The sequence below is a fragment of the Ceratina calcarata genome, unplaced genomic scaffold (assembly GCF_001652005.2).
Source record: "Ceratina calcarata isolate Rehan_Ccalc_2016 unplaced genomic scaffold, ASM165200v1 scaffold180.2, whole genome shotgun sequence".
Lineage (NCBI taxonomy): Eukaryota > Metazoa > Arthropoda > Insecta > Hymenoptera > Apidae > Ceratina > Ceratina calcarata.
The window spans coordinates 434,590-446,170 of NW_017139431.1; the positions used below are offsets into that span (position 1 = coordinate 434,590).

At 41.0% G+C, this 11,581-nt stretch overlaps 1 protein-coding gene across 1 annotated transcript in view; it reads left to right on the forward strand.

Moving 5' to 3' along the window:
• atos (atos homolog atossa) overlaps positions 1-11,409 on the forward strand; it is a 31,937-nt gene extending 20,528 nt beyond the window's left edge. Inside the window, exons 2-9 of the mRNA XM_018037998.2 lie at positions 2,407-2,621; positions 2,798-3,018; positions 3,197-3,419; positions 3,938-4,103; positions 4,371-6,873; positions 6,964-7,285; positions 7,503-7,702; positions 8,268-11,409. Coding sequence (XP_017893487.1) covers positions 2,409-2,621; positions 2,798-3,018; positions 3,197-3,419; positions 3,938-4,103; positions 4,371-6,873; positions 6,964-7,285; positions 7,503-7,702; positions 8,268-8,436 — 4,017 coding nt within the window. The 5' untranslated portion in view covers positions 2,407-2,408 and the 3' untranslated portion in view covers positions 8,437-11,409. The remainder of the gene's footprint in view (positions 1-2,406; positions 2,622-2,797; positions 3,019-3,196; positions 3,420-3,937; positions 4,104-4,370; positions 6,874-6,963; positions 7,286-7,502; positions 7,703-8,267) is intronic.
• The last annotated feature ends 172 nt before the right edge of the window (positions 11,410-11,581 follow it).

The window sequence follows — 11,581 nt, forward strand, 5'->3', positions numbered from 1 at the left end:
GTATACTCAGGATCAGGATGCATCGTCCGTCATTATATTTTTTCATCTACATGTACGTAAAGATTCATTCGGAATCAGCGATGCGTTAACCTGACATTCTGTTAGCAATTTTCTTCAACCAAATTACGTGTAATATTCAATTTTCTTTAATGTCATTATTACGAAAACGAAATCGAAAGGTCTGCACATCAATGGTCTTTATTGGAAATGGGTTAATGAAAGAAATTTATTTCTCATTATTTATAATCTTTTATTATAATTGCTTGGAAGAACGTCTGTTCTTGAAGAAATCTGCATTGCAAGTGAAGAAGAACCTATCACTCTTAAGACAGATTTTGGGCCTAATTAGGAAACATTACATTATTTACGACCCAGGCCTCCAATAGTAGAAATAGTCATGCACAACTGATTGGCATAATAGTCTCGTGTTATGAACATGCTGTGCTAAGGGCAGAGTTTCACTTAAGAATGTATAGCCAATACATCCTTAAACATAAGATTCATTTTTGTTATTTGTATTTATAAATGTTCCAACAGTCCTTCTACCGATGCTTAATTTTGAAGAGATTAGAAAGATTGAGCTGCTGGGAACGATGAGAGTGCAGACAACTGCTCGATGAAAATAATATGATGAGGGAATGAGTTTTATAAATTTCTCTGTTTATGGGGTTGCTGACTAGTATCCATGCGGCAGAGGTTGCCTCTTAATCCTGACAGAGCGTCTCTCAAAGGACTTCGTCAAGGGTTGCGAACTTTTTGCGCATGACACCCGAGTACGATCACCCTCGTGGAGCCCCACAAGATCTCCCTTCGTACACAGACCCTCGACACACGTGAAAGCCGTGCGTGTGGTAGCCGGTGACGGCGCGCAGTTCTTTATTCAAATTCCTCATCGTGCGAGCACGGGTCGTGCCGGTTGCGACATTCGGCGAATTTTTCGCGTCGCCTAATCGCGGCTCGCGGTTGACTACGCTCTAATCGAACTACGCATTACGACAATAACAAATTCGCGTGTCAAAGGGGTGAGACCACTGCGAGGGTTCGAGCTGCTCATCTGTTATCGTCGGGGAAATTTCCATGCGCTACTAAATTTTCGTAGAGGCGTTACATCGTTCTCGAGGCGGCAATCCAATTTCTCTGTTACGACTTCGTCGTATCGTTGTTTGTAACGATTTGGAAATACTGTACGCCGTGGCTCGGCGGTGAGTTCTCGGCGCTCTGAAGACTACTTTCTCGTTTATTTTCATCGGCGGAAGTGTTGCGTGCCGTACCGCTGGATCTGTCACAGTCGAATAAGAAGTTGGCAGAAGTTAAGGAGACCGAGCAGTATCGAAAGATGCAGGAAGAAAGATTTCGCATCGGTGAACAGCTCGAAATAGTTGCTCTCAGCATAGTTCGCAAGTACGTGCCGAGAAAATTGTAACTGGAAGAGACACGCTTCCTCCGTGTCTGGTCGGTGAAGTTTACCAGAAATTTTCTACGAAACCCGACGAATCTTCTGCGCAGAGTGAGTTACGCGTACTGAAGAATATTCGCGTTTTCCATTGCCGGATAAAGCAAAGCCGACGTAGCGGCGGGTGTACGCAGCGTTCGTTCGCTCGGAGAAAAGCGGCGAGGAAGCTAATCCGGTTGGTTGCTTTCGCCGCGTATGGCGGCAAGCAAAGTTATAAATAATGCTCATCGCCCTCCTGCATATTCACCTTTATATAATGACCGACGGAAGACGAACAACGAAATCTCGGATCGGATGTCAGGTGTAAAGAAATTGAGGAAAACCTTACGAAGGCCTGACCACCGTACATCAATCTACGCGGCCAATATCTCGATACCCCACAAGTGCGATTTTCAGCTTCTACGAGTTTTACATCTGCTGCTTTCCCCTAAACGTTCATACAATTAGTATTTTTTCTATTAGACAGCTCGTTAGCTCGAAGAGTGATTCATAGGGATACAAAGATTGCGACGACCTGCGTCATTTTCCATTGTAAATATCGGTTAGAAAGACAGAGTTAATTTCTCTGATCAAGATATCGTAAGAGAAATATCTGAGCCAAGTACGAAGAAGCGATCCGTCGAGGTGATACATTTAAGATTGACGATATAGCGGTAGTAGTGTGCGAATCGTTCCAGTTTTCATTCCCCCCGAGAACGGCTCTTGAAAATGTCGACGATCCTGTTGCAGTGCGTTGGAAATTGCTTCCACAGAAGGAGAACGCGCACAGGTTCGTGCCAGTTTGCAATGAAAAAGAAGGGACAACTTGTTTTAGTTGAGGAACTCTTTATTTATGCACGCCTCTGATGCTTTCAATTTTTGTCCTTTTTGAAGCGACGTTAAAAAAGGAGGCTCGAATTTTTTCCGAGAAACGCGTTGAATACTAACAGTGCAACATTTTTCTTCTGTTGCAGGTATGCACTGTCTAGGTGCAGTGGCAGGAGGCATTCCCAGCCTAAATGGGGTTGGCGGTCGGGGTGGCATTTTCAGCGTGTTCCGAGCCCTTGGGGTCCTTGTATGCGAAGGGAGGATTCAGGGCCCTCCACGTGGCTACAAAGAGGGCCCACACTGTGCAGCGCCCATGCAGGCGCTGCCTAACGGCCACGTGTGCGACGAAGATAATTACTTGGTAAAAAAAACTCATTTTCACGTTCCTTTTTATTTAACATATCTCTCAATTTTATAGTAGCGTCATTTCGGTCAGGAAACATTTTCTTTTCATAAACGATTATTAATTCAATAATGGAGATTTATATTCCTTATTCAAAATGTATCATTCTAAGTTTCATTACGTGATCTGTCCAGTGTGATCGATACCTTGTGCTTGTACGAGAAATTGCGGATCGTATCGCGATCGGTTCGTTCTTATGCATCGAAGTAGTGCTGTGCAGTGACTGCCCATGCGGTTCGGCCAAATCTACGAACAAGAACCCGATCAGCACTGTGCCGTCCTTATCAATCTCACCATGGCAACAAGCGTCGGAAATGCTGCTGGAATATTGGTGTGTTTCCGTTGTACCCAGCAAGTAAGTATTCGACTATATAGTCATTCCACATTTGATTCTATTATTTTGAAGAATATCAGCATTGCATATGTTATTTATATATATGTAGTAAAGATTCGATCAAGCAACGAATTATTCGATACTTTTAAACCAATATTATTCTTTTCCTTAATAAAGCAAACAAATAATTGATTCTCAGGAGTCCAGAGACCATGAATTATTATGGGTTGTATCAAGCTGTTCGTTCGAGACTTCACTTCAGCCAGGTCGCCGCTTGGTGGTCCAGAAGTAACGGCGTCGAGCCTAGTTACATCGTGACGAGGATGGTTCCACATAACGAAGAAACTCTGAGGAAATTCCGAGAAGCCCCAGTTGAGCACACGTTCCCCTTGGCTGGTAACGGCGATGGAAATTCGATAAAGGTAAGTGTCGAATCATCTATTTATCTGAATCCAGGAACATTGTCATCAATCGGTACACAAAAACTTGAACCTCCATCGTCGATACTTTTTTATTATGTATCATTGATTCGCTCAATCGAACTCATTGACAATTGATATTGGCATTATACCGTGTGTATATATATATATATACATTCTATGTTCGAGAACAGTTTGGATGAAAATAGACGATCTTAATCAGATCCAAGGGTCATGCTGCAATAAGTTGTGGCTAGCGCTCGAAATGAAAGTTTGACTCGCGATTAATAGGCGAGATCAATGTTCCTCGAACCGTCCATGGAATTTTCGCATGGTGGTTCTCCACGTTTACGTACTCTTGGAGTACCATCCACGGTTCTATTCTGGTGGTTCGAGGACACTAACGAATGCCTACTTTTAACCAGCAGATGAGTCACACCGGCTACCCGATCTCGTTCCGAGAGTACTCGCGACTGCTGTGATTTAATGGAGCTGAAGAGGATTTCTCGTGTAAATTTTAGGTCACCGTGTGGGCACTGCCGAGGATGGAGGAGGTGCCGAGTCTCACCTGCCCGTTGCACCCGATTAAAGAGAAAGACGAGGAGGGTGTCGCGAGGGCTTTGACACCCACCAAGGCTAACCCGGTTCCCAGTGCTGCGCAAAATCCTGAAAGCCTCGTTTTGCCTGGTAATGAGGGAGAATTGGAATCGATCAACGTGACATTTCTGCGTTCGAGTATCACTTTCACGTGCTCGTTTATGTTCTTTTCTAATACACACTGTCGTCTTATATTGTAGAACTCGCTATTTTTCATTTTTACTTTTCTCAATTATTTAACTAATACACGTTTCATATTTATTTTCCTTTAAATCATGAAGCTGATGCTCGAATAACGTATAAATGATACAGTCTAGCTTGAGCATGGTACGAAACAAATTATTTTTTCTGGAACAGCTTTGGTGGATGACAGGCTCCAGACGCCGTGCAACAAGCCTGGAAAGCATCATTGTCCTTGCGAAGAGGAAGATGTCTCACCACCATCACCAGCGATACCGCGACAGAATCGCGAGAGGAAACGCCGTCGATCGCTTCCTTGCGGTCCTACCGAGACGAGCACCTGTGTGACGATTCAACCGATGCCTCTGCCGTCTCTGCGGGAACTCGTATCGCACGAATCGAAGGACAGTCACAGCTCCAGCTATCCGAAATGTTCAACCGAGATCACGAACAATCGCGGGGTCGTCAAGTCTGCGCAAGGTCAGAGTTGCAAGTTCGAGGACAACACGCTCAGGAATCGAAACAATCTAAACTCTGACAATCTGGAACGCTCCTTCAAGACGCAACTGAGCATCGACGATCGGGAGGGAAACTTGGAGAAGCGGTACAAACGGACGATTGAGGATACTGAATTGAAGTGCGTGTCGAATTGCAAGGAGAAGCAGTGTAACTTGGAGAAAAAGCAAAAGGAGACCGAGATGAAGTCATCGGAGAAAAACGGTATTTTCGAGAACCTCATACCTTTCAATTCCTCATTGCCTTGGTCTTTTGTGGAGTCTTGGAATAATAGTAACGCAAATGGAAAGTGCGCTTTCCAGAGTTTCCGAACGAACAAGGAGAGTTATTTCCACGACTCCGAGACAACATACAAGCCGCCAGTCAACAAGGATTCGAGCCACGTAATCAATCCCTTCAGGCAACCTAGTCCCTTTCACGAGTCAAATCCTGGCCCTTCAACGAATAACCGATTGAAACTGGATTCTGCTTGTATGGTACATCAAAGCTGCGCTAAATCGTCGAACAAACTGTCGAATTCTGAAGCAGTGTTTCATGGACATGAATCTGTAGAGTCGGATAACGGCTCAAACCACAGAGGAAGATCTGGGAAGGATTTGAGTCAATTGATATCAAAACTGTCTTTTCCTGAAGATAAAGACAGATCGAAAGAGGAAGGAGGATTCTTGGAGTGGTTCAGCAAAGTTCCTGGCCGAGTTCTGGGTGTGACACCTAATATTGGTTACGCAGAGAATAAAATGAAGGGTACTAATTTGAAGGGGCAGGAACAGCACGGGAATGAAGTGAGATTCAAAAACTGCAATTTAGAATTGAGTCAGCAGGAATTCGACGAAGTTCTGGCTGTGTTAAGGGCTAGAACACCGTCCGAACGGAAGAGAACAAGCGTCAGGTCGATGAAGCGACGAGAGAGATTAGAAAAGTCGTTTCAAGATGGGACGGACAAGTACGTAAATTTAGAGAGTAGTGAGTGTACGGCAAACAATATGGTGAATCGCGCGAAACCATGTGAAGGTTGTAGCCACAAGCTGTGCAGGAAAAACGATCAGCAGGTTTTAGAGAAAACCCATTTCTCTGAGATCTATGGCAATAAAAATATTTACAATCCCTCTCAGAAACGTGAGAAACTTGACGATAGTGGATCGAACGAGGATCTACAGACTATTAAATGCAATAATTCTGAAAGACGGACAAACGAACCTGTGGACTGTCTACAGAACGTATCGAACAAAGCGGACATACTATTGGGAGCAATTTTACGAACCAGTAAAGATCGTAGGAACTTATCGGAAGTTTCCAATGGGACCAAATCGAGATCCACGTCGTTAGCAACAGCCATCAACGAAATGGAGATCGATCGAAACAACGTGTCCTCCGACAAAATGCATTCGGAACAGAAAACTGTGCCATTGGAGGACGAGAAGTCGTTGCCAATGGCGTTTAATAAGAGATTCAATCGATTCCGCCAGCTTTTCAAAAAAGAGCAGGAGAAAAAAGTGACCTTGGCCGAGGAGGGCAGTTCACAAGATGTTGTTCAACAGAGCGGTCAACGTTCGTTCTCGTACAATAACGTCCAGCCAAGCCTGCACGATCCAAAGAATCTGAGGGACAACAAAGCGAAGAGGAGGATCAATTTCCCGAATGTTGTCGAACAAACGGAGAAGCGTGTCGCGTGTCCCGATCTTTCAGAGCTTAGTACAAATGGCGCACATCAAAAACCACGAACCTATAGTACAAATTATAAGAAGGATAGATGCGATTATGACGAGGTAGAGACGTGCAAATGGCAAAATAGGCTGCATAGTACAAATGAAGAGGACAGCACAGTCGAGCAAGAAGAAGAAGACGAGGAGGAGGAAGAAGATGATGAAACTAAGCTGTGCAACGATTGTATTTCGACACCAGGGAAAAATAATTATTTGCCTTCGAAAATTCGAAGCAACAGTATCGGCAAAGATAACACCGTGGAAGAAGATGAGACTGTGGATAAAGCGGTGCCAACTGCGATCGAGCAAGAGAGATTTCGGCGGTCCTTGGAGAACGCTGCCTCGATGGTGTTCCACAGTAGAACTGGTTTGCCCTTGACATCTAGCCCAGCACCTTTAAGAAGGGGCAGCTGTTGCTTCGATTACGATAGCAGCCTGAATTCCGTCTCCTCGAAAAGAAGGTATGAACACGTGTTCCGAGAAACGAAAAAGCTCGTTGCCTTTAGGCTGCAAAACGCAGCGCCTTGTAAAATCGAGCTTTCTGATTTTAGTGCACTGTTCGAGTTGAATACCCCACCAAGCCCAGGCGCGGTGTCGCTGGAAGAGACCGACAGAGATACTGAAAATGCTGGCGAAGGAGAGGAAACGCCGAAAAGACGCTCATCGTCGCGTAGCAGACCACAGAGTCACGCCCTTTTAGGCAGCTTTGAGGAATCGGCTCTGAATGGTAGACTCGAACCTGTGTCGACGGTTCACGGTTTTACGGCAGAATTAGGTGCGAGCGGTTCCTTTTGCCCGAAACATCGAAAGCTTCCGGTCACTGTGTTTTTCTACACCCTCGGTGACAATGACAAAGTTTCTACGCCCTATCTCGTACGTATACCTAATTGCTTTATCATATTAATTTTTGTTTCATTTGATTATTGTTTTTTTTTTACAATGATCCAATATGAATTTGAAAGCGCAATCTTTTTATTTTTTGTCTCCTTGTACTTCATTTAGAAATAAATTTTGTTTTCTTCTATTTTTATAAAATATTTATATTGTAACTGGACATATTGATCAAACGGAGACTGTTACTTTTGCATAGGCACATATTAATTTGGGCAAAAAGGGCTACCAAGTACCAAGAAGCGGTACTATTCAAGTAACGCTTTTCAATCCTTTGGGTACAGTCGTTAAGATGTTCGTAGTACTATACGATCTTTCCGATATGCCACCACGATCTCATACTTTTTTACGTCAGAGAACACTGCGGGACAAAACACTACGCTACCTCGTACATCTTAGGTGCGTACTATTGATTCTCCTGGAGAACTTCGAATTTTGTAGATTTTTAACGTTCAACTACCTATAACCAAAAGATACCTCTCCCTTCTTGTTAGATAAAATTTTAAAACAGTGTTCCTAACAATGATCGTGGCTTCCTTGTATAATTGTCCTCAAATTTATAAATATCACAGTCTTTTTATCGTAATTTGTGCATGGTAATATAATACAACAGTTAGTGGTTTGTAAATTTTTTTAAATACGAAACAGATATTTTTTATATACGTTACAACAAATGTTAGTGAAAAGCAGATGGTACTCGGTGGCTGAACGTGCATGTAATAATTAGTTTAGAACGTGTGTATAGTACCACTGGCACCTGGAAGCCACGATCGTTAATTTTTTCGTTTTAAATCTTCCTTCTTTTCTGATCGTTCTATGCTACTTTTTGCTTTGTCTACTACTCTCCCCTGCAATTAAAACCCAATAACCAGATTAAAGCTTCATTGTGCGGTCACAAATATTAATCACCGCTTGTATACAGAAGCTGTTCGACGATGTTAAAAGCGAGCCGTTTCGTTTGCAGATTTATGTCCGGCAAATCGGGTCGGATTTATTTGCATACGGATATCCGTATGATCATTTGTCGCAAATCCGACGTCGATACGGCATCGGATTTCGGGTCAGAGCCACCAAAGGAATTACGAAGCTACATCCACGGCCCTACCAATCCGAAATTTTCGCCAAGGTGCTGAGCCGCGTGGCTCTTTCCATGGGGTTGCTGTCAGTCGCTCCGCTCGCCTAGTCCCCTTCACGCAGACGTTTAAACCGAGAGCAGTTTTTCTTACCAGTCCCAGTCAAATGTTCAGAATGCGTTGTTCAAACAAAGTGTCGATTATGCATTGATTAAGGATTGAGACAATTTAAGAGAAAAGAGACGCGAAATATCTCAAGGCTTCACTCGTAATGATCATCTAGTTTTTCGAACAGAAAATTTCTTTATGCAAGGATGTATTTGGGACTGGTGAGAAACCTTTGTGGAAATGATCCTTTTGAGAGGAAGATTATGAAAAATTATTTACGAAAGCAATTGGAGGTAATATAATATTTTGGGATGGTTTTTACAAAAAGAAGGAGAGATAATTCAATGGATGGAAACAGTGGGAAAACGTTTAAAGAGAAAAATCATTTGTTTTGTTAAAAGAAATATTGCGGATGAACAAGTAGAAAAAGCGTTTAAAGGGGAACATCTTATGAAAATCGTTTCTCTCATAGTTCATATCTAGTTCATTTTGTTCCTCTTTGATTTATCAGTGATATTGCTTTCGATGTGAAAAAACTACGTGTGGTTAAGGTTCTTCGGTTTTGTTGTTGCTGTTCAGCCGAAATATGAAATTTATCGAAATGATTTTTCGTTCAGAATTAATTTATTTGGTGAAGATCGCTGTTTTTAATTTTTGTGTCTTTCATATTACGAGCAAAGTTGAACTTCGGTTTTGCAATCGCGGCTTCTCTTCAAATAAATGAAAATGAACAAAGTTTCTAGCTGCCTGAGCTCGTCGATTTAATCTAGTAAGCTAGACGATCTCCTTGGAAGGCCATCTTCTCAATTTATTGTTGTAAATATAAGTCATGTGTAAAGTTTAAGATTAAGAATTTTTTTTAATGGGACGATGCTGTCGTGTGTGTGTAGCACTCAACGTTTAAAAAAGGCGAAAGGGAAAGAAGAAAGGAAGAAAATAAGTGATACGAGCACGAGAAAATACTAAGAATCGAGTCTCTCGTTGACATTGAAAAGAATCCTCAAACTATTGTACAAAAGATGAAAAGAGAACTATGTGATCTAGAAAATCGTTTAAAGTGTAATTTAAATAGATGTCATTTATATCGATTCGTTAATATTTTCAGAAGAAAATTGAAAGACGGTTAAAGACGTCGTTTATTTTATTAAAAAAAAAGGAAAAGAAACAAGAAAGAAAAACAAAGGTAGAGATGGGGCGGAGAGTAAAAGGAAGAAAATCTAACGGAAGAACATGCATTCTCGCGTGAGATAAAACGTAGCTTGCAAGATCAACGAGTGGCTAGATTACGCGACTTTTCCTGCTCGATGAAAATGAATCATTATTTACACGTATAAACAGAACACAATTTTGTGTCCGTAGCACTGTGATGAATATTTTGATAGATTGTAAAGAGTAATTATTATAAAGTATCTATTTGAGTAGTGAATATGTCCTAGATATTAATTAATAATTGTACTAATGTCGTATGAGGAATGTAACCGAGCGTAATTACTAACCGTAAAAACAAATTATATATACCTTTCACAGTCACAAGGCGCTCATTATTGTCTTCGCATTAAATCACATTAAAATCGATTTACCTTATCTTTCCATACGAAACAAGAAATAAAAAATATTTGATAAGAACACATTCGTACGAAAACCGATCGGATTTCACCTGAAATATGCATCGTTAAATTTTATAATTAATTTCTCTTCATATTGCCTTTTGCAATTTAAATGAAACAATAGAATATGCTTTTTCAAATTTGTCTACATCGAGAATTAAATGCAGGACTAGAAATCCAGAATATCCCAGAACTTATTTGTATACGCTTCAGATAAAATTGGTATTCGATTAGTTTCGACGCAATAGATTATGCGTAGACGTAACAGGCGCAGTTTGTGATTTGTTAAAGGAAATTTGTCTTTCTAATGAGAAGAAGAGAAGCGTTAACTAGGCTTGACAAGTACGTTCTATAGGTAATCTGACGAACACGTTCATGTTTGATCTGCGCCGATAATCTTTCATCCGAGTCAAATACGACGATTAGCCGAAGAGAATTGGGTTAATCCAATTTCATTGATCGACAAAGAAAGAAATGCGTGGGAACATCGCGTGGTTGTTCCCAGGCTTGAAACATACAAGTTTAATGTTACAAAATTTTTTTGTAGCACGTATACTGTACGGCAAAGAAATGTAGAGTGTGTAATCACTGCCATGCTGTATATACATACATCGTAGTATAGCTGAACCGTTGAATAACAATTTAGGGAAATCTTAGCAATAGTTCTTCGCCTGATCGATTTGACCAGAAACAGAACCAAAAGTTGGGTCCGTTGAAAAATGTCTAAATGACATCGATTTCGTTTCTCCACCGTTCTTTCAAAAATTTTTACCCATACGTTGGTATCAACTGATTTTTCGTGTATCGGAATATTTAAACATTTTCTATCGGCCGATTAAATGCAGATATTTTTCGACTGGATCTCGCTTGTGGAACGTTATAAACACAAAGTGTATACCTTGTGAATTCTAATAACATATTTTCCCAGATTATTAAAAGGAAACTCGCTTGATAGCTTTAAACCGATCAAATCTTCGCGATGCGTGTAATTAATTTTCATACGACGAAAAATCGAACGAAAATACGTGCAATTCATTAGTGTACCTTTTTGGAAATAACGTACGAACGAACATGCATAGGTCAAGATTGTATTTTTGGAATCTGCAATCCTGAACCAAACCTGTACACAAACTTGTAGGACGCGCACTAAGAACTTTATTATTGTGATAAACTTTTATCTCGGATTAGAAGTCGGTAATAATTATCTCGAAGTCGAACGCATTATTCTCTTGTTGCTGAGTAAGGTGGGACGAGTTAATTCGACGGTGCCAAACTCGAGAAAAAAAATGGAAGGAATAAAAATGGCTTTTAAAATAGAGACGACACATTTTAAATTCGATCCAAATAGCTATGATAATCATTTTTTAATGATTTTATTTCGAATTTTTAGCTAATTTATTTTGTTCTTTTATTTCTACATCTCGTTTCTTTTCCCCGTTCGACATAGCTTAATTTCAATTTTCATTTCAAAGCGTCTTGTTCTTTCGTCT